General features: G+C 52.6%; 1 protein-coding gene across 1 annotated transcript in view; it reads right to left on the minus strand.

Annotated features, from left to right (window-relative positions):
- TMEM178B (transmembrane protein 178B) overlaps positions 1 to 23,754 on the minus strand; it is a 298,285-nt gene that overhangs the window by 17,696 nt on the left and 256,835 nt on the right. The window contains exon 3 of the mRNA XM_036230821.1: positions 11,953 to 12,090. Coding sequence (XP_036086714.1) covers positions 11,953 to 12,090 — 138 coding nt within the window. The remainder of the gene's footprint in view (positions 1 to 11,952; positions 12,091 to 23,754) is intronic.

The raw sequence follows: 23,754 nt of genomic DNA on the forward strand, positions 1-23,754 counted from the left end.
GTCTGCGTGGGGTCATCTCTCCCCCTATCAGGTCGTGAAGGGCTGGAGGACTGTAAATATGTCAAGGAGTAATTTATTACCTGGGAGACAGTGCTGCATGATAATGAAAAACCCAGGCTTCAGAGTCAAACAGATCTGAGATGGAATCCTTGGTCCGGGAACTATGTGGCCTTGGGCCTAAACTCTCTAAGCAAGGGGTAGGAGCTGCAGAGCAGGTAGAGACGGGGTAAACTCAGCCCGCGTGAATGAGAATGAAGGACGTGCTCACTCTGTGCCGCGCAGGGTTCTACGTACCTTACGCACCTTATTGAATTCTCACGAGCCCGCGAGGCAGGTGCTATTTTTCAGATGGTGAGACTGAGCCACATAATAGGGGACTCGTGTGCCTGAGGCTGGAGGACTTTGATTCTGACCTCACCACTGAGTTGACCTGCATCACATGGGGACCTAAAGCTGTTTCGAACACTCTGGTGGTAGATGTGACTCCCTCTGTGCCTTCTGCACCCCCCTTTCCCCTGTCCCCCCAGACATCTACCCGCCCCTTGCTGGAGGGGGTTTAGGAGGGCTCCCCTAGCTCACAGATGCAAAAGAATCCCTTTGAGTGAGCCAGAGTCCAGTTTCCGCCTTGCCGGTTAAGTCCTCAGGCCTCCGTTTCTGTCTCTGCATCCTTTCCCTTTCTCCTCCAGGTCTCGGGGGCAGAGAAGAAAGAGGGGGGATTAGTCTAAAGACCTCGGATTAAGGCTCCCCCATTTCCTGCACTCTGGGCCTAGTTCATCGTCTACAAAATTAGGGTGGTGATGAGGACCGTAGGGGCTGCCAGGAGGGTGAAAGGAAATAATGTCCCGAGAGCACCCACCGTGGATACGGCAAGATGCTCGCCGAGCTCGCCTTCTCCCTGTCTGCCACCTCCACCTGCCTCCTAAGTGAGGTCAAAGGGGACCTCACTCTCCCTTTGTAGCCTGTGATCTGAAAAGCATTGCGACCATAACTGACCCCCCGTCCGCCCTTTTTGAGTGACCAGCACCTTCCTTCCCTAAGAACAGTAGGTTGAAGATGTCCTCATCCTCTTTCCTGCTGAAAAGACACAGAATTCTTTCGTTTTTAACATTTGGCATTTTGAGATGTCAGTCATACAAAGGAAAACAGCCCACTTACCACACTAATGGGTCTGGAAGGCAGGAAGCAGTTTTATTTTATCCTCCACACTACCCACTACCTCCTCGGCAGACTCCTAACGACTGGTTGCTTATTTAATGAACAGTAAGCTCTGGGCAGCCCGTGACAGTTCACTAAGGTGGGGATGGCTCGCCTGTCTCACAGCCACTTCTTGTACATCCTTGATCTTTTGATGGCTTCTATGGGTAGGATGGGCATATTTTCCGAACCCCAAATCAAGACGCACGCTATGAAACATGATCTGGTAACAGTCAAGTGTGTTTGCAATTAGACGTCCAGAATGTCAGGGGTACAGCGGCTTGACACGGGCCCTCATTTCCCAATTATTTTATACCTGTCCCGATGGCCCAAGTTCTGCGAGGATGAAAAGGTCTGTCCACTGGAGTCATCTCCATAAACCCAGCTTTAAGACCTCGGCGGAATCATTCTCCCACCAGCATCTCCTAGGCCTTCGAAGCCATCACCGGCCCCCTGTGCAGTGCGGACGGACGGCTCAGGCTCGCCAGGCTTGCCCCACGCCCACCCGTAGGTGGCATGGTCACTGACGGGTGCAGCGGCCCCGCCCTGGGCCCAAAGGTGTGCCTGACCGCGCATCGTGGCGGCTGCCTGGCCCTGCTCCCTCTCAGAGCTGGACCCCTTCTCCAAGCCAGCACTCTGGTGCCCAGAGGGGGCTGGCGCCCCGAGTCCTGTCTGCATGCTCCCACTTCCTGCTGGCGACGGCCTCCCGGCCTGTCTCAGGGGGCCCTGTGCCTGGTCCGGGCCATTTTCCCCGGCGTCTGGTACTCTGGCTTTGATCCACACACGTGTGGTGTGTCTCAGACATCCACGGAACGGGGGTGACAGGGAGCTTCTTGAGGGCAGAGCCCCCTCCCTCTCCCTTGGGCCTGGCTATTTCTGATGCCACTTCTCACCTCTCCTCAAACCCCTCCCTGTCTGCAGGACAAAAGACGTGAAAGTCCCCCTCCCCCACACCTGCTCCTCCCTCCAAATTGTGTCCTGGAAGCAGCTTCTAAGCCCAGTGGGAGGTCTCCCCATTCACTTCAGGACCCTGCATTCTCCTTTGATTTATGACTTGTTCCAAGGGCCAGAAGCTTGCCCGACAGTCCCCTGTCTCGGAAGCTCGCACGCCTCTGTAAGAACATCCTAGAAGAGCCACAGGAAGGGAGGCTTCTGAAGTTGCTTTAGAAACTACCTAAGTTTCCATGGTAATCGAGCCCTGTGGAGTCGCCACCACATTCTGGACCTTTCTGTTTCCGCTAAAAAGGCTGCTGGGAAGCCTGCTCTTTATCAGCCGCCACCCCAGCAATGGAGCTGGTCTTCTGGGCACCCCGCCCTGTCTCCCTGCTCCTGCGGACAGTCCAGCCTCTGGAAGCGAGGGGCCCCGATACAGTGCCGCAAGGTCAGTTTCTATGACGGGCGGGGGGGGGGGGGGGGGTCGCAGCCGGAATCTGGAATGCGGTCCCTTGGTAATCCAGACGTGCCTGAGCATGCCTGTGCTGGTGCGGGCATGGCCAGGAAGGCACCGGGCTGTGGAGAACTCACTCGTCCCGACTGACCCCCAGAATCGCCCAGCCCACGGCCGAGACACGGAACCCAGACCGTGCCTTACTGCCCAGAGCGACCCAGCTCTGCTTTTCTTCATACTTCCGGTCTGTCCTGCCCACAGACGTGGCTTGATCATTCCTTACAGGAACTTCCCTGAAGATCCATCCGCTCTTCTGCTGACGGCATCCAAGGGCCGTGTGCGCTCTTACGATTTTGTCGCTTCCGCTGTTCCCACCAATCCTGATTCCACCGGCATCCTCCCGCGATCTTGATCAAACACCCACACTGAAGCAAAGGCCTGAACCCCGACTTCTCACCTTACCTCCCCTTGTCCCCAGACCCGGCCAGTTTTACGAGCAGGTGCGTTTCCTGGTCGCAGTCAGCAGTAAACTCAGCTAAGTCCTAATGGCAGGCTGTGTTGGCAACATTCGGGGAGTCGGCTTTTCACCTAAGGGAAGGGGAACACATGTTTGTGCGAATACTCTGTCGTCGAACACGAGGGGTGATTTTAAGCAGAGCAGACTTGGCCTGAGTTAGGGGGCTGGGGAGCTGCACACAGAACAGGAGAAAGACCAGATTTCTCACGATCAGGAGTGGCTGCAGCTAAGGCCGAAGTGTCCCGGGGTCAGAAGTCTGAGCGGGCGCGATGCTGGAGGCTGAGCTGGGCAGCTGCGTGCTCGTTTTAACGTCTGCTGTTGCTGTTTTGAATCAGGGGTCCTGGGTTTTCGTTCTGCACTGGGCCCCCCAAATTACGTAGCTGGTTCTGGTTGGAGGGGAGGAATGCTCTGGGCCTATGGCAGTGCAGCACCCTCGGGGGCGCATGACAGCCCCCCACCCTGACCTGGCTACGCGGGACATAGAGACCACACCCCAACTCCCTGGATCTGGGTGTGGCAGCTTGTCAGAGCTTCAGCTATAGGTACCCCAGAAGGGAGCCAGACCACCGAGAACGGTCACACAATGTCACGTGGTCGCCCGGGGACAATCTGTGGAACAGACCGAGAGCCGGGCAGGATAAGGAATGACGCCTCGTCAATCAACCAGAGGCGGGCCCCGGCCTCCGGGGCTCTACGCCCTGCCCCCCTTCTGCCGTATCTCCCTCTCCCCCTCTGCTGACGACGTCGCGATCATCCCCTTGTTCAACTTCTTCAGACCCCCACGCTCATCGCCATCGCAGGCCCCGGCCTTCCCACAGCTTACCACCCCCCTTCGCTCAGGCCTCTGCTCCAATGTTCCCGCCCCTGAGTGGCCTCCGGGGCCAACCACTGCTCCCCCATTTCTGACGATGCCCCCAGCACGCTCCGGCTCCCTCCCAGTCTTATTTTTCCCCATAGTTCTCATCGCCCGACATCATATCATAAATGTAAGTAAGGTACTAGGTTTTTGTCTGTCTCTCCAACTAGAACATAAGCCTCACAAGGGCTTTCTCCTATTCCTCATCATAGCCCAAGTGCTTAAACGGCGTCTGGCACATGATGTAAACCAATATAATAGGACACGATACAATGTAACAACATAATACATACAATAATATATTGAAATATGACAAGAATGAATATACTGTAATATGAATGAATGAATGACTAGGGTGATGATTGGCCTGAAACATGGTATCTGTTCAAGCAATTTCATCTCTATCATCCCATGGCCTGTGTGTCTTTGCGTGACGTTGGCCAGGCTGGTGCAGGGCTGCTCAAAGCAGAGTGCCACTGAGGGTGGTCATTTAAAAAGGAAGTGCCTCAGTAGCTAAAGTAATAACATGCAAGGACTGAGAACAAGGCCAGGCGCTGTCCTCAGCCCTTCACACGAGTTAGCTCTTTACCTCTCACAACCGTGCTTCCTGCAGACGCTCACTCGCCCCCCGTCACAGAGGACAGCATTGAAAGGCGGGCGAGTCACTTCCCAATGTCACGCGGCCACTCCGAGGCTCCTTCGGTCCTGGACTAGTTTTCCACTGTAATTAAAGCCTTCGTTTCCCCTTGTCGTTGGGTGATTCTACTTCCTGAGCCCCAGTCAGGGACTGGAAGGTGGCTCACGGGCAAGTGTGGGCAGGGGGCTCCGAGGGACAAACGGTGGTCCTTCCCAGAGAGCTCTCCTGGGTGCCTTCGTCGACCGCCGTCCTTTCCAGCTCCTTCCGGGGCCTGCTCTGTGTTAGTAGCTCCTTCTGGGAATTCAATGACGAAGTAACCAACCCTTGCTCGGGCAATATGTGGCTTTCTCGACCTTCTGAGCAGGCAGGTTATGGGACATTCTGACATGGCCTTTTTTGACCAGACTTGAGTGTGCAGGGCCAAGGCTGCTTGCTACACTTTCAAAATGCAAACTTATTACGGAAGCCGGTTCCACCAGCTGGCAAGGGTATAGTTCCTCTGGGGCCCCTTCCAACGCTAAGGTGAAACGAACCCTCCACCCTCCTGCTGCCCGGGTTGCTGGAGGCATCAGCCCTGGCCACTCATTCTACATTGGGCAGGTGTGGACGTGTTTTCTCAACCCTCCTTCCGCAACGCGTCTCCTCCCCCAGACGTCTCTGCTGTGGGTGTAATCATCAAATGCTAACAAACAATCAAACGTTCACCTTCCGATGGGCAAGACCCGTTCCATGGCATAAGGAGGGTATGAAGCCCTGCTGAGGATCTCGAAAAAAAGGTTGTAAGACGGAAGTCAAGAGAAGAGTTGTGAGGTTCTAACGAAAGTGCATGTGAGACTGCATAAGCAGTTCAGCAGGGCAGGTAGATAGGTTTTCAGCCCGGGCTGCTCTTGATTGGTCGTAATAGACTATGGACACCTCTCTGCCTCCTAGAATGGACTTCGCTTAGCGTATGCACACAACAGTAACAACCACCGTTGGCTGAGGGTTTCTTATAAGCTTTGCATCGTGGTGAGTCATCGGCTTACTGAATTTGTTCTCCCTCCCCAGAATATCTGATTTACGAGGTTCTCCCCTCTCTCCCCCACGAGTTATGAAGTTTGAGGCGCGGTGCCTCCTGGCCTTACGGAAACACCATCCCAGTCTCGTCCCTAAGTCGTGCTCGAGTGAGGAGGCAGTGGGAGAGGCTGACGGGAACCTGGGTGTCGCTCTGCTTCACAGGGGTCCCTAAAAAGCCTTTACGGCCTTAAAGAAATAGTCCTCCGGGCAAGACCCACATGCCTTGGACTTTTCGTTTTAGGCTTGTAAGCTCCCAGAATTGCCGGGCCTTTTTCAAGGTCATTGTCTGTTAGAAGAGGGATGTCTGGAGTTCACTGCACCGATGAACTGCGCTCTGGTGAGCCCCGCGGTGGGCAGGGGGCAGAGGGAGGGGGGCCATTTGACATCAGCAGTTTACAAGTCACTGCAATTATTCAAACTTGATAACTTGAGCTGCTCTAGGGCATTCTCTCGTTCCCCTGACTGACTGGGCCAGCGGAACGGCTACGGTGACCACAGGTGGTAGGAAAAGGACCTGTCGTGATTTCCGTTTCCCATTACCATCCATGCCCTCAATTACGGCCATCGTCCCCTCCGTCTGTCCCCCTGTGCTCTGAGAGGGGAGGGACGGAAAGGGAATGGAGAGATTCTGAGGACGCTGGCGCCTGCTGAGAAGCACAGAGTTGGAGCCACGCTAGTGTGGCGCAGGGGTCGCGGGGTCCTCGGCACAAGGCGCTGAGGGCGGAGGTGGCAGGGCGCACCGCTAGTCTCCGCGGTGGGGTCCGTGGCCCAGCACTGGCTCCGGTTACGCCCCTCACCAGCTGAGTGACCTAGGACAACTGACACGACTCCGCTTATCTGGAAGCACAACGAGGTCAAACGGGAAGGTCGCTGGGTCCCCTCCACTCTCAACATTCTAGGAGACCAAATTAAAGACAAAACTCTCAGGAACCCATGTATAATTTCCACCCTACTTCGAACGGGAATTGGAGACATTTCATACCAGAAGTACGCAGACCCTAGGGCTGGTCAAATCAAGTCTAAAAAGACAGTAAGAAATCCCGTGGACGGGAGGATAAGATCAGGAAAGCTGGGTTCTTTCTTGAAGGCTTGCTGCTCCATCGAGACAACACAAAATACTTTCTCTCTGTTTGCTTCTGCGATGCATTGAACATACATTTGAGAGTGCAGACACTGTTTCGGACGCAGGGGACGACTTGGAGGAAAAGCAGATGAGCTTCTAGAGTTCGTGGAGCTTACACTAAGTGTTGGGGTGGGATAGTCAATAAACAAAAAGAGAATGTTAAAAACACTACGGACACCTAGTGCCCAGATCTTAATTTCTAATCCCACTCTCCAATAAAAGGGATCAGAGAAATGGCTGATTTTAGGACCGGGGCAGGATGTACACGAGATGAGCCTGGGGTACCTCGGTGCCGAAAAATAAGGGCTCGAAAAGCAAAAACGACAACCGACGAAAACCCACGTCCACAGGAGGACGCCAGAGGGACACGGGGCCAACTGGAAGAGCTCCCAACGGCCAAAGCCAGAACAACTGGGACAACCAAATGATCAGCACGTCGGATTATAACCCGAAGCATGAAATAAATCTCCATGAGCCCACACGGATACAAGTAAGTGATGGACTAAATTAATAAATAGGGAAGAAGAGACAGATCCCCCGTGCAGAAGAATTTCAAATACTCTATGTAGATACTCCACCCTAAAGGAGAGAGAGCCTGGCTCCCCGCTCACAGGCCCAGGGACTTCTTTCCAAAGGGGACAGTCTGGAAATGGGGAAGAGAGAGTAACATCACAGAGGAAAAACCCAACACCTGCTACTTCGGCCAGGTGGTCAAGGTCCACATCAACAGTAGTAAGTGACGGTGATACCCTTGAAATGATGTGATGAAAATGGCACTTGACCCGTGTGATCTTCCTCCCCCAAACCCATAATCCTGGATGAATTATGCTTGGTTGTATATCCTGGGTCTTCCAGAAGGTGTTTAAGCCAGACAGGGAAAGATAAACACTATATGATTTCACTTCCGTGTGGAATCTAAGGAATAAAAAGAATAAACTCAAAAACAACCCATCACCCAGTCTACTGAAGAGAAAAACCTCACACGAGTTCCAACAGAAGACCAGCCTACCGTGTGAACGACCAAGCACTTCTCAAAACTACCGAGGTCATAAAAACAAGCAAAGTCTGAGAATCTGTCACAGCAAGAGAAGCCTGAGGAGACATGGCAGCTTGATGCAATGGGGGATCCTGTTTGGGATCCTGGAGCAGAAATAGGACATTGGGTAAAAACTAAGAATCTGAATAAACTATGGACATTCGTTAAATAATAACGTACCAATATTTATTCATTAATTGTAACAAGTGTCCCTCGCTAACATAAGATATTAATAATAGGGAAAGCTGTGTGCAGAGTCAGAGGGTAGTATGGGAACTCTGTGCCATCTGCTTAAGTTTTCTATAAACCTAAAACTTTTCTAAAAACGTTTCTTAAAAAAAAAGGGATCTGAAGGTCGGAGATGGGAGAAGTCAGAGGCTCTGTCCTGCTGGCCTTGAATAAGCAAACTTCTGTGAGTCCCACAGTGGCAAGGAAAGGAATTCTGACGACGTCATGGTCTTGGGAGAGGACCTGGGCCTCAGATGAGATCCCGGCCCCAGCCAACGTCCTGATGACAGTTCTCTGAGAACCGAGTTAAGCCGGGACTGGAATTCTGATCTACAGAAGCTGCGAGATAGCAAATGTTTGTTGTATGCTGCTAAACGTTTTAACTAAAAACAAGACACAACAGCAGCAATATGACAGAAAGTAAGGGTGCCCTGCAGACAATTAAATTAATTAAGACAGAGAGAGTGGCGGGACGGCTTCGTTACCTTGAGGGGGGGCAAGGCAGCCCTCTCTGAGGCCGGAATCCGAGACAGCCAGCCACGAGGCGCTGGCAGGGGAGGCACTGTGGGCGACGGGGTCGGCCAGCTCCAGGGCCTGCGCGCCCCAGGCCAGAAAGGCCGCGTGTGGCAGCAGTGCCGTGACAGGGAGGAACGGGGAGGAGGAGGGAGGGGCCGTGTGAGCCCCACTACATCGGGCTCCTGCGATGCCCCACCCAACCCTGTGTCGGAACCCTAACCCCCAAGGTGGTGGCATGAGGAGGAGGGGCCTTGGGGGGTGATTAGGCTATGAGGGTGGCGCCCTCACGAACGAGACCTCGGAGAGCTCCCAGCTCCTTCCACCGCGTGAGGGCGCAGCAGGAAGACGCCGTCCGAGAACGGGCGAGCGTGTTCTCGCCGGGCACTGACGGGGCCGGCACCTTGATCTCGGACTTCCCGGCCTCCGAACAGTGCGAAATAAACTGCCATCGTTGAAGTCACCCAGTCTTCTGGTACAGCAGCCCACGCTGACTAAGACAGCTTCTAAGGAGGAGAGAGGGATCTGGATTTCCAGTTCGGCTGCAAGCCTCGTGGAGCAGATGAGTCACGTGCCGGATCCAGACTTGGGGAACAGTCATGCTAACGGCTCTGTGAGGGACCGATCGCTGGGTGTCAGCGTGGGGTCGCGGCGTCTAGATGGGTGGCTCCAGCCTTAGCCCGGACAAGAGCTCACCGAGGCTTAGACCCGAGCGGCGGTGGAAACGATGGTGTCTTCCAGGAGGGGGTGAAGGTGTGTCGTTGGGGTGCCAACGGGGAAGGGCACGGGCTGGACGCTGACGGCCCTGCAGATCTGCGTGCACGAGGCGGCTCTGAGGCTCGCCCGGCGAGTGGACTGCGCGTGATCGCAGTGGTCACGTGCTCCCTCGCCATGCTGCGCCCCGGCCCCCCACGTCGTCCTGTCCCTGCACTTCTGAATACCACGGGTGAGTCATCGGGACGCTTGTCCCTGGCAGCGGCTGGTACCCGAATGGTGCTGTGCCAGTTTGGACCAGATTCTCCCCGGAGGCCCTGCCAAGGGGAAAACTGGGTCCCACCCACCACCGCCAGCCTCCTGGCTTGACACAGCTGCCCGACTTCATTAATTGCCTCCTCTGGGTTGAGTGTTAATTAAACAATTGGTTGCTAGTTATTTCACAAGTTGCGGGGTGCCCTCTCCTTAGCCCGAGGAAAGAGTTAAATCTGGGGCAGAGGAGGCCCCGGTGTGGACCATCCTCCGTCACGTCGGAACAGAGGGGACGTGGTTCATGGAATCCTTCCACTTTCATTTTGGCCCAGGTAGTTTCACCTAAAGTCGCCTGCAGTTCCATCTTTAGACGCCTGACCACAAATTTGCCTTTTTCATTCTTGCCAACACCTCCTTCTCCACCTGCTCACCACACGTGTGCTGCTGTTAGGCCCCCAGCTGATCTCCTCTGTCACCCAATCCGACCCTTTGGGCCCTGTCTGTCTGTGCTCAGGTACAGAAGCCTGACACCCACTCTGGGTGAGAGCTAAGGCTGCGGACCTCTCCGTTCTGCCTTGCTGTAAATACCGGTAATCTAAGTGAATGACTGTCACAGGGAGCTGCCTCTCCGAGTTCTTCGACAGGTCAAGCCTAGGAGGTTAACTCCTGGAGGGCAGGAAGTGGTCAGGTTCTGGGAGGGGCTGGTGCTGAAATGCCTCTTTTGGACACATGGGGGTTCTTTAGGCCAAGACACCCCTTCTGGGTTGACACTCCCGCTCTCAGTGCACCCCCCTTGGCAGAGCAGGGGTCACGGAAGCACAGCCTCCGTTCCGAGGCTGCCCCTCCCCAGCGCCTAGCTCAGCAGCTCCTGGGCTCAGCAGACAGCACTGCTCTGGGCGTCTGGACCCCACGGCCACGGGAAAGGACACGAGCAGTCCCCCTCTGTCTCCGGAAGTTGACGTCAGCAGCCCAGAGGGAGCTGTCAGAGCTGAAAGGGCCTGGAGACTTAGCCCCTGGACGGAGGCGAGCCCCGTACCCGGCCTGGAGAGAGGGGGAGATGAGACAGTGTGCGGGGAGCTGCGGCACCTCGAAGGGGGGACGACAGCGTGTCCGCTCCCCAAGCTCCCGGGCTCCTGCTCGGCCCACACCGACCTGTTCGCTCAGCTGTGCTCACAGTCCCAGGGGCCTCTCCAGGGCCTTCGAAAGCCGGGGTTCTGGAGCCTGTCTGTAAAACCACGAGCCTGAGCGAGGACGCTTACAAACACGGAGTGTCTCCACTTTTAGCTTTTTACATTCTGGGGTCCACGCGAAGTTTTGACTGGAAGGTGGAAACGAAAAGGATTCAGCAGCTACTAAAACTGTCTGGAGATCGAGCTGACCCCGTGTGTCACCGAAGAGGACACTGAGGGACGGAAAAGGTAAGCAGGGCAGGTTTTGCGGGACACCAGAGGAGGGGTGTGGGAAGTGCCAGAGAGAGCCGCCTGGGCACGCCCTCCACCAGCCTCCATCAGGAGCGCTGGGGTGGGACCCAACCGTCAGGCCCCTGACGGATTCTGTCACTCGCTTCCTCGCCCAGGCCTCTTCCTCGCCCAGGCCTCGGCTCGCCAGGCCCCAGGGGTCTCCCTCCCCTCCCCAGCCTGACCCACTCACTCCTCAGCTCCCGCCTCTGCTCAGAAGCCCAGAGCCAACTTGTCACAAGAGGGGCCTGAGCTGGGCACGTGCACGTGGTGCCTGAGGTCTGACTGGCAGTGTGTCCGTGGGCAGCACTCTGCTCCCTCTCACTCCACGAACACTTCTCACTCCCCCCCGTCCAGGCCCAGCTCCCCGCTGCCCAGCTCCACCGTGCGACGGCCACTTCCCTCAGGCTGCGATGAACGTGCCCAATGGCTAGCGTCGGCTCTGAACCCAGACCCACGCCAGAGACCAAAGAGCACGTCTTAGCTTTTCCCGGAGAAAAGGGCACGTGCAGACCACGGAGCCACGTTTCTGTCCCACAGACGATGGTGGCCTGTCCTGCAGAACCGCACGGTTCTCTGTACCCACAACCCCTTATGAGGCCCAGATGGGTCCTACGGCCGTGGCAGTGACAGAGCATGAGAGACAGACATGACGGCCTCCCATCCTGAAGTCTGGCATGCGTATCAAATGCCCATGTATCCGGGTTCATGCTCCCTCCGGGTCTGACGCGTCTCCCGATGCCTCAGCCACATCATCTCTCCCATGCCAGGCAGTCAGACCCCCGAGGTAAGGACCACGCCTTCTCGGCCTTTGCACCCCCAGCGGCTGGCACATTGGGGAGCAGTTACGAGGAGCTCAAAGACCCCTTGATGAATGAATGAATGAGCGCGCGCGCAGAACCGCGCCCGAGCCGTGGCCTTGTCCCGGCGCCTCGTAACCCGGGCCGCCCCGCGCCCACGGCCCCCGAGCCTGCGGCCTTACCTCCCATGAGGAAGAGCAGTCCGGCCACGTACTGCATAAGGCCTCGGTCCCAGCAGCAGCCCAGCACGCCGATGATCCAGCCGAAAAGGATGATGGCCACCGCCATGCCCATGAAGCCGGCCGTCATCCTGCGCAGGTCTGTGGGGGAGCGGGAGGGACACGGTTACCATCAGAGCCCGGACTCGGGGTCACGGGGCACCCCGACCCCGGGCAGAGGGGGAAGGGCGCACGCTGCAGGGGCAGGAAGCCAGCCTGTCCCTCTCGGAGACGCGGGTACAGATAACCACCGTGTCCTCGTGTGCACATCCTGCCCGGACGGCTTGGTCCCCGAGTACAGGGGGAGGGTGGCATTGTCGTTTCTTGTGCCGGGTGCAGGGCCGTCCTTCCCAAGCATCTATCTCAACCTTCTGAGGCCCACCCACTCACTCGGGCTGCCAGGCAGCTGTCGAGCACCCCAACCAGACGACCACCCACCAGATACTGGAGAAAAGCCTACAACCAGGAAGGACAAGAACCTGAAAAAACACTGAGCAGGGAGAAGAAAGAATAATCTAAAATTGTGATTAAAAGTATTATTAATATTTCCAGAGAGACAAGAGAATAAACACAGTTGGCCTCTGTGAAATAAGAGCAGGATACTATCGAATAGGACTACATGGTGAACAAAAACACCGCCTCGAAATAACAGAATCGAAATCACTGAAATTCATATTATAAAATCAATTCTCATTTATGTATTAACGGTCCTATCCTGTACCAAAAAAAAAGGTGTAAGGAGGCTTATAGACCACACACAGTACAACAGGATAAAAATAATTAATGAGGAAATGAAGGAAAGAGAAAATAAAGAAAAGAAAGATAAAGCCGCATTTACATTCGGATGTAAAATTGAGTCCATGAGGTCTTCAGGAAGGTATCTGCTCCGTATCTGAACTGAAAGGCATTAGATATTCTTTTCGTTGTCTTTAAATCTCTGTTGCTTTTTGTTTGCACTTGAGTAAACCCCCAAGGGTCACTCTGCTTGTGCAATGACCCACATGAGATGGCCCCACTCCTGCCCATCGGGGTTACCCGAAGGTCAATGTGACCCCTTTAGAAGGAACTGCCTTTTCTTTTTTCAAAATAATTTTTTATGTTTCAATTACAGTTGACATACAATATTACATTAGTTTCAGTGTACGGCACAGAGATTAGACATTTATATAACTTGCGAAGTGATCACCTGGTAAATCTAGCATCCGACACTGTACATAGTTATGACATTATCGTCAACTATTTTCCTCATGCTGTGCTTTACATCCCTGTGACTATTTTGTAACTACCAATTTGTGCTTCTTAATCCCTGACCCCTTTTTCTCTCACCCCCAACCCCCTCCCATCTGGCAACCATCAAAATGTCCTCTGTATCTATGAGTTTGTTTCTACTTTGTTCATTCATCTATTTTGTTCTTTAGATCCCACATGTAAGAGAAATCACATGGCATTTGCCTTTCTCCGTCTGACTTACTCGGCACAATACCCTCTGGGTCCCTCCATGCTGCTGCAGATGGCAAGATTTCATCCTTTTACATGGCTGAGTAATATTCCGTTGTATATACATACCACTTCAGCATTATTTACAATAACCGAGGTAGGGAGGCGACCTGAGTGTCCAACAAGAAACTGCCTTTTCTAGTCTTTGTGACTGCTCGCTGTGCCCACAGGAGCACTTGGTACTCAGCTATTTAGAGCGTTTGTATTTCTTTTCCCATTTCTTTCTCCCTTTTTGGAAGGAAGGAAGGAAGGAAGGAAGGAAGGAAGGAAGGAAGGAAGGAAGGAAGGAAGGAAGGAGAGAGAAAGGAACACTAACACACCTCTCTGAAGCCTTGGGAAACACTGTGCGTGGTAGGCCTAAGAATAATCCCCTTGCAAAGAACCTGGAACGGACGGGCGGCCTCTGAGGCTACAGCTGAGATAAAGAAAAATGTTCTTATGCGTCACGTTGGGTTTGAGTCCATTATCTGTATTCCATGACCTAACGTTTAACATTCTAATTTTCGAAATGAAAAAAGTTCATTCTAAACTTTTGAGCAATAGCATTTAGTTCAGCACAGCGGGGAGGAGTGGGCAGAAGGGGTTGATGGCGAGGGGGAGGGGCGGAGAAGGAAAGGCAGGAGAACCATTAAATAGAACCAAAAAAAAATAGCAGTTCTCCCTCATGGAAAAATTTTGATTTTGAAGTTTACACTGCTATTAACATTTAAATTGAAAGGTATTGCTTGCAACTCTACACGGGAAACGAAGGCATATGGGTTGAAATAACCACCACTTAGAGAAGAAAAATATATATGCGCTCTGAATATCTTTCTATTTGCTCTTTCAAGATTTTGCAGGAAAAAAAATGATAATTTGATTTAAAAAAAAAAAAGAAACAAGAACGGTGAGGGTAAGTATATGTTGGATCTTGCTGTGATGGTGAAGACTTGCAGAGAGGGAGAGAAGAAACTCTCTTAATGGCCCCAGCATCGAGAGTATGTGGTGAACAGCAAGGTCATGGTCCTCCCCTGCTGGCCACACAGGGCACCTCTGGGTGAGCCTTGCTGGTCAGAAGCCTCTCCCTTTTGTAAGATGTAAGCGCATTGCCAGCAGAAGGGTGTCAGCTGCCCTGGGAGCCAGACATTCATATGTCGGTCCTGTAGGGTTCAACGTCACAGGAATCAGAGGGCAGAGCAAGATGATGGGGCCGTAACTCAAGAGTTTTTGCCTCAAGGGGTCAGTCTGGAGAGTAAGAAGTGGAGAGAAGAGAGAGTCGGCAAAGAACATGCTGGCCATGGGATCAACTCAAGACAGGTTGATCAAAGGAGAGGGAATATTCCAGGAACAAATGACTGCATGGCAATCGTCTCTGAAGGAAGTGGGGAGCCGGGTCCTGGGTAACCATCGAGAGATTCAACACACGGGGACGGAAGCACAGATTCTCGGAACCGGGCTGCCCGGGTTCGAACCCTGGCTCTGCCACCCACAAGCTGTGTGACCTCGGGCGAGCAAGTCCACCTTCTGTATTCGTAAGTGAAGGATGGTACATACGTCAAAGGGTCATTAAAAGGATTAGATAAGGTATTATGCACACACTGCTCAGAACGGTACCTGGCGCGAAGCTTGATCTGTGTAAGGGTGAGTAGAAATGGAGGTCGCTTACACGAAAGTGAGGTTCTCTTTCGTTTTCACGTGCCACATCTTTTGCATTTGCTGTACGTGAGCACCCGGAAACTGAGCAACATGTTGGAGACAGGCCCTGATTGAGGGTCTGGTGCCCGGGGGTGGGGTGGGGGAGGAGGCAGGCTTCTGTGCCTCTCAGACAGCTGCAGAGGCCGAGGTGAAGACTCTATTTTTGTTTGTTAAAATTGAGATGCTTTTGCCCTGGAGCGTTGATGCCTCGTCCTCCCAGGACCAAAGCAGCTGGAGGCTACGGCGGCTAACAGCGGAGCTGCTGCTGGCCACAGAGGCTATGTGAACCCTGGGCGCTCGCAGTGAGCACTACACCGATCTAGAAGTAAGAGGCAGGGGCAAGACCGCGGCGCTGCTGCGAGGGTTCGCGTCACTTGAAGCGATCTCGTCAATTGAAACCGCAACAGAGAACCAGCTAACAGGAGGTTTTGCCTTCAGCTTTCTTCCAGAGTGTAAGTTGGTTCAGGATTATAACACCGTTATGCTTAAGGAATTATTTTACGTGAATGCAAAATTATTCTTCCATTTCCATGAGAAAATGCGACTCGTGGGCTTTGCTCCCAGAGGTTCTCTCCTCCATCCTTCTCCACGTCCCCCCAGGCTCCAGGGGCAACACTCTGCACTCCCCAGAATGACCTGGCGCTTTCCTCCTCCCCCGATGGCGCTGTGCGCCCTGCCAACATGGCTGCCCACACGCTCCGCCTGGCGAGCTTCTCATCACCCTCAAAGATGTCCCTGACGAGTGAAAGTCTAGGAGGCTTCCAGGGCATGTTAGCAGACACGCGGCCAGTGCTCAGGGCTCCCGTAACTCCTGTCGACACATCACATTGCAAGTATTTATGTCTCTCTCCCTCCAAAGAATGAGAGCTTGCTCAGGGCTGTGGTCATGTCTGAATTATTTTGTTCTCATGTGACTGACGTGAGCAGGTGCTCAATAAATATTTGCTAAATGAGATAATCGCCCCACGCTGTAACCATTACTAAAACTGTGTGCCCCACAAAACAGTGTAGGGTGAGGCTGTACCTACCCAATTCGACCCAATTCAAATTGTTCAGATGTCACTGTGATTTGAAGACAATTTCCCTCTCCTCCAATATGATTTTGTTTTTAAAAGCCAGTGTGAACTAACATTTAAAAATTCAACATATTATTTATCATATGCAAACAAAGCATCAACATAAGTCCAAAGTTCAGACCGCACAGAGCCATGCAACGTGGGGGCTCCTTGCATAAAGTTTAGTGAGCGCATATGCTACCCCAAAGATTATGAACCCCATAGATGTTTCTGCGCTGCCTCCCAAATCAGGAAGAGACCACGAGGGGTGGGGGGGGGGTGCGTTAGGTAGTTGCTGTAGAAATTTTAAAAATGATTTTGGGGTCAAATGATGGGCTGGAAGGTTCCTCCTCCTCAACCCGACCTCCGGATCAGAGAGCTGCCGTAAACAGGGAGGTTCTGTGATGCTGCCTTACGCAAATCACGCCCACTGTCAAAACAACGGAAGGCAAACTGCAAAGCCTGTACTCGCCTGATGAGAGCTAGGTCAGCAGCTAAAGCAAGTGCCCGGAGACAAGAAAGGAGAAGCAGGAAGAACCCAGAACTGAGAGGCAGAGTCCAAAACCCAAAAGAAATAAAATCACAGGACGACCCCTTTCTCTGCAGCCACGCTGCTAAGCCAGCAGCAGAGGCTGCAGGAGGGAAGGACGAAGAGACACTGGGGCGCAGCCAACTCGACACACCTGGGCGGACCCAACTAGGCAGTGGTTCTCGGTCCTGGGGGTCTTCTTACTGAGTGACGAGCCGGACGAGTGTAATCCTCTATGCCACCCCAGAGAGAAGCTCCCATGCCCCTCCTCTAATATCATGCATCACTGACAGGTACTCTGGGTGCAGAGTGTAGAAATCAGGGTGGCTTGGCAAGAATGGGCCCCCTGGAGAGTCCCCCCAAAGTGACAAAAATTGGGAAGCTTTAAAACACATTGGCACCTTGTAGGGTGCTGTACCTGCCAGAAAAAAATGCCGCAGACACCTGAAAGTGGTCGAGGGCAAAGAATCTGAAAAGCCTGGAGAAGGGGAAGATAAATAGGGCTGAACATTCACTGCGCATTTACTATGTGCAGGCACGTCCTGAGCAATTTACGAAGAAGATGGCCGCTCGGCCTCCCCATGGCTCTGTACAGGAGCAGCTACTTCTGTCATTTTGTAGACTTAGAGACCGAGACACGGGAATTTCAGTTGATCACGGTCACGCGGACAGAACCTGAACACCAGGATCCACAGGCGGGTCTTGGCAGGGGCCTCATTCGGCCCGTGCCCTTTCCTTTCCTCTGTCCCTTTTGGATTTCATGCCACTTCAAACCCCAGGAGAGACGTTAACATCCAATAAAATACAATAGAATCTTATTTGGCTGTTAAATTACTCTTTTGAAGAATGTCAAAGACCAAGGAAAAGTGTATAACAGAAAACTGAGTGAAAAATGATGCACGAGCCTATGCATTCCATCTGATCCCTACGCTGCCGGTTATACGTGTGAAGCCACGCATCTACACCCGGGTGGGCCAAGCGAGTGGGAAGCGCAGCACGCGTTACGTGGAAACAAGTACTTGCTATGACCGGCTAAGTTCTCTTCGGCCGTAGAAGTGACAGGAATTGGGGCCTGAGTGTCGAGAGAGAGGGAGAGGGGTGAGTCGGGCTTCTGGCTCGGACGATGAGAAAATGGCGACGGCATTGGCGAGGATACGGAACCAAAGAAGAGGCGCAGAGCGTTGCTCCTCCGTTTGGGTTTATTGTTCTTTATTTATCTGGAGGGAGTATGGGAGGGAAGACGAGAAGAACAGATCTGGTAAGAGGGGAGAGGCTGTTAAGTTTGTTATGTGCCTCACGGGTCTCCAAGCGGAGATGTGCCTTCGGGCCCTGGCTGTTATGTGTCTGGTGCAGGCGAAAGAGATTCGGGCTTGGGATGTTGGTATGAGGCTCATGCGGCAGGATAGAAGGCCTGCTCTCCCAGGGCAGGTGTACGAAAGTGAGAAGGACAAGTGGCTATGGGCGGAATGGGAGCTCCCACATTTAAGGGATGGGAAGAGGGCGAGGGGGAGAGCGAGAGTGGACGGCCAAGAGGGCTAGGGCAATGGGAGACATCGTGGGAGGGAAAGGAAGAAAGGGTTTCCACGACGACGGCTGATATTCCTGAGACCAAACGGGACATCACGTCATAGAACATTCATCCAAGACTTCCTGAGCGCCAGCTGTGCGCAAGCATTGGGCTGGCAACAGGGGACACGGTGGTTCATAAAACTGGCACGGTCTCTCCCCACGTGGAGGCTTACCAGACAGTCGACTAGGAGGTCCCCTGTGACCTCGACAGAGACGCTTTCAGTGGAAGTCAATCTCACTGAGTGACTAGGAATGAATGGGCGGTAAGAAGTAAAAGTCGCTTTAAATGTAATGCTTTCAAGTAGACTGATTGTAGAAAAGAATAGGGAAATGGTGGCAGGCTGGAACGCAGAGGGAGGGGGGCTTTTTTTTTTTTTTTTTTGAAGTATGCAAGCCCCGAGTCTGTTTCCATGCAGAGGAGAATGGATAAGCAGAGTGGACCAACCCGAATGCCAGAGACGACGCCCTCTCACATGCTCCGAATCTGATCCAAACCAAACGGTCGGCCCCACACACAAACTCGGGCAAGTCCCTGACTCCACTCGACAAACACCCTCGCTGAGCTCTCTCCGGGGCTCCGACCCGGAGTCGCCCGTGGTGCAGGACGCGCTCGTGGCGGAGCCTCCCTGTGGGCTCCCGCTTTGTGCACACTCGTTCGGTCACCGGCGCCGTGATCTGCTCATCTGCTCTCAGCCAGGCATTGTTCTGCGAAGATGAGCGAGACGGCAGCCCTTCCTTTGAGATGGCCCCAGGCCCACGGCCATGTCCCGTGCGGTCGGCCATTCGACGGCTTGGAGAACTGAGGTGTAGGGACTCGAAATCTCCACTTCACGAAGGGATGACTCTGCTCCATCCAGCGAGGGCGCGAGTGAGCAGGAGCTCACGAGGTCTCTCCCAGACGTCCAGTGAGCAAGGGAGAAGGGGGCCGGCATTTATTCATCACCCACGTGCCAGGCACTGGGGACGGTACGTAACTTGCGCAGAGGTGGTCGATGAGAAAGCTTTTTTCCTATTTGTTTTGTTGAAAAGTGATGCCTAATGGCTTCACGTTTATGTTTTCAAATATTTTCCACTTCGTACGGCTTGCTTTCTAGGCTTGAAGTGCCTCACGTGACTAGAAGCGTTTTTCACGCTTCATGTGTAGTCAGCCACTTTCGACTTTTGCCAGTGTTTGGCTGCTGGCTCTTTTGTTGAGTAAACGCTTACTGCGTCGATTGTGTCAGGTTCTGTAAGAGACAAGCACGCCCCCTGGGGCCCCGTGTGCGCCCCTCTCCCCGCTGTCCTTGGAGGGGTCTCTGTTCTGTGGCAGGCTACCGAAGCCTGTTCCAGCACGGCCGGGGGCACTGCCTGATACGTGAAAACCCAGAACACTCCAGGAGACATTAGACCGAAGCCTTTGCTGCTGCTGTTCTCCCAAAGGAACCTGGTACGTTTGATTTACCTCTGAGTTAGGAAAAAACATGGATCGTGGATTTTTTAAGCGTGACGGATAAAATGTTGAAAGCAAAATGTTGATACATTGATGCCCAGACTTTCCTACAATTCGGATGACTTCTGAAGCAATGGCAGCCAAGCTGCTTATCTGACACTAGCTGGTCGGGTCGTTATGCTTCCTGTGACCTCCCGCCCCGCAGCACGGAACAACGCTCAAGCTCAAGACTCATGTCTGTCTGCTGGGGACATGGTTCTTGTCACTGGGAAAAGGAAAAGAGCCAAGACGTCGGTACCTGCAGGATTTAGATGCAGAGGTGGGAGGAACATTGCTGGTCCCTGGGCTGGACCGCATGGGTCTCTGAGTAGCAGGGACTCCAGTGGCAGAGTCGTCTAGATGTCCCTGAGGTTAATGACAAGGAATACACCGTCCTGCCTGCTCACAAGGCTCAGGACCGGAGGACACAGGGCAAGACTCAAAGTCTTAGAACTGGAAGGAAGTTGAAATCTGGCTCCTTCTGGCTTTGGGAACGTACGACGCCCCCCGGAATTTAAATAGAGTGTTCTCTTTATTGAAAGGGGAGAGTTTAAAGGTATCTGCATTTATAATATTCGATTCTACTGCGGCTGCATTCAAATATATTTGCCACCTATATAAAGCAGAGCTAAATGCCCACTAATACTGTGTCTAGGTACTCGACATCGACAGGGCAGACCTCTCTCCTCAGCTCCTGGTCCACACGTCTCGTGGCCTTCTCAACATGTCACCGCAGGTTGTCCACGGAGGACACTAACTCCGAGCCTCTAAGACCCCAGCTCCGTTCCTCATCTACCGTCTGAGAGCCCCTCTGTTGACGCCGATGGCGCGAACTCCTCACGACCCCCTGCGCCCCGACCTCCGCGGCGTTCTGCAGCCCGTCACGTCTGACCACCAGTTGCCCTGTTCACTGGATTTTGCCTCCACGATAATCAACGCACACATTCCCTCCCCTCCGTCCCCGCGGCCTCTGCCCGGCCCACCTGGCCTCGTCCCCGCCCCATGTGGCCAAATGAGTCTGAGCTTCGCTGTCAGGGGTAACGCCTGGCTCAGCACGCGGCCTTCGGTGAGACTCGGCTTCCCCACCTCTCAGTACAGGCCGGAAATGGGAGGATTTACATGAGACGCGGTGTCCGGCCCTCAGCAGGAGTCCAGTTGGCACCGGTTCTTCACCTCCCCACGCCTCGCCCCAGAGCCCTTCCTCCCAGGACTTCCCCGCTGCAGTCCGTGCTCTGCGGCTGGGCGAAGTCTCCTCAAGCCAAACTCACGCTCTCGCCTCTGCGCCCCAAACCGTGGATGGCACCCCACTGTCCGTCATCGTAAAGAACACACAGAAGGCCTCGTTTCAGGCCCTTCCTGCCCGAGCCTCATCACCAGCACGATCGCGTCCGTCTGGTCTCTTTCACGTTCTCTGTGCTGTGACACCCTGAGGGGCTGACCCTCCTCCCAGCACGCTCTCCGCTCTCCGAGTCTCTCACTCTGTCCGCCGCATGCCCAGGTCTTCCTCGTCCCGCTCGGCTTCACTCTTACCCCTCAAAGTCCTGATATTCAGAAGGAAGATTCGCTCATCATCTGCAGATACGGAAACGGCCAGTTTAACTTGATTTGGGGCAAAACCCAAAATAAATACTAACGCACGCATGTAATTCACTCAACTTTTAGCGCTCTGCAGGGATCATTCAATTGTCAAAGTTAAATAACATTTATGTTAAGGAGACGTCATACTAAGTGTATAAATTTACAGTAGCTTAGTGTAATTGTGAGTGTGTGGAGATAGATAGAAAAGCTAAGCACTAGCTTTCTATATGTAAATTTCCATATTTCTATATAGTAAATTAGTTTGAGAAATAAAAATGATTAACAAATAATTCTCCAGTGAAGCATTCATTTCCAAATGTTATAAGCTGACCAAACATATCTTTCTATATAAGAAGTGGATTGCAGACATTAAAAACCCCACTGCGAAAACTGAAAACAACCTATTCTAATAATTGGAAAATAGTTAAATAAATTACGATATACTCACATTATGGGCTATTATGCAGCCATAAAATGATATTTTTGAATAAATGAAATGAGGTTGAAAAAAAGCAAGATGTAAAACTACATTCTGTGTGCTCCTCGATATTTAATAATAATTATTATAAACACTAATGATAATAATAAGCAAGAAAAAAAGATAATTTACCAAGCAAGAAAAAAAAGAAAATATACCAAAAGGTTAATGGGGGGCAGAGGATTATGGGTAATTTTTATATCCTTCTTTATCCTTTTCTGTGGTTTCCAAATTCTCAACAATAAACATCTGTTGCTTTTATAATCAAGAGAGGAAAATATTCAAAGCATCATTTAAAAACAAACGCAGCAACAAACCATGTCATTGAGCTCAGAGGAGGCATACGGGGATAGAGGAAGTTCAAGCAGCTCTTCCCAGCATCCTCTACCCAGAAGTCATCCTTCTCTGGGGCACTTGGTTTCCACAGTCCAATCGCGAAGCAGGCTTCCTCATCAACAGCCTCCCAACGAGATACTGTGAGCATCTGCATGCTAAACACCTCAGTGGCTTTACTTCTGGGCAAGACGACCTGAGAATTCCAGGGAACAGGAGCTAACCAAGGTCTTACAAGAGAATAAAGTGTTTTTTTTTTTTTCTATATCGTCTCTGTCCATGATTGACCATGCATAATGACAGAAGTCTTTCTTTACTGATTTAGTTTTTCAAGATTTCAAGACTCCTGTGCCACTGGCGCACTAGGCAATCTTTCGGTAGGCCCCTTTTCAAGAACTGGAACATAAGTAGCATCGATATGACTCAAAACGACTACAGATTTACAGACGCGTGTGATTGGGGCGGGAAAAATGCCGCGACATGAAATTAGTTTTCTACAGACCAGCAGGAATAAGAAATGCATGTATGCCCTGGAGGCGTGTATCGGCTGTAAAACCCCGAATGTCAGAGGGCGGGACGGCAGAAGATCACGCCGCACTTGACGCCTTGTGTGGCACATAGACAGTGCCCCGGCAATATTCTAGGTCACCAGCTGACAGTTTTCGAACTGAAAACGTTTTGAAAGATCGAAATGACGTGCGAGTAAGAGGCTAGCCCCTGTGCTTCTTCGTGACGTTATCGAGGTGAGCGTTCTTCCAAACATCTAAAGAAGAGCGGGGGTCCTCCGATCACAGGGACACTTTTTCATTAAAAGTAAAATTTTTGCATTTTGAGAATCAGAAGAGTCTGGAGCCAGACTGCCTGAGTTTGAGTACTGCCTCTTGTTAGTCGTGTGACGCTGGTCACCTCGAAGCCTCAGCTTCCCCATCTGTAAAATGAAGTTAATAACAGAACCTCTCTGAATGGGAGGTTAGAGGGGATCACGTATGACACGTAGTAGGTGCAATGAGAAGATGAGCTGTTGAGGAACTGGACTCCAAGTGCCACTGGACACCCCACATTGCTGGCGAAGTGGGTTCTTTCCACGTTCTCATCTGAATCCATCCAAACACCCTTCAGCAAAAGGCTTGGATAAGAGAAAACCCAACATTTTCTAGGCTCCAAATGCGTAGGTTAGGTGAAAGTTTTCATGTCAATAAACAGCATGAGTTTTGTTGTCAACCCACTCGTGCCACTGCAAATCTCATGGGCCTGGGATTCGGAAGCAGAAATGTAAGAGATGAGCAGGCTGCTCCTGCATGTGCCTTGATGCTAAACCCGGGCACACTTAGAGCGGGCTGCTGGACAAGTTACACGAGAATGAGGCTGACACAGAGCCTCCAAACATTAGCCAGAGTTTATGCCAAGTCCCTGCAAACCGGCCCCCTCCCCAGGCCTGACACTGTGCCTTCCTTCATGATGGCGACAGCATTTATTTGGCATTTACCATGTGCTGAATAAAGCACTGTTCTAAGGACTTCGCATTTATTAATTCATTCAATTGTCACAACCACCTCACGCTTCAGAGACGACTCAGAGGGACACC

The sequence above is a fragment of the Rousettus aegyptiacus genome, unplaced genomic scaffold, assembly GCF_014176215.1.
Source record: "Rousettus aegyptiacus isolate mRouAeg1 unplaced genomic scaffold, mRouAeg1.p scaffold_m13_p_13, whole genome shotgun sequence".
NCBI classification, from domain to species: Eukaryota; Metazoa; Chordata; class Mammalia; order Chiroptera; family Pteropodidae; genus Rousettus; species Rousettus aegyptiacus.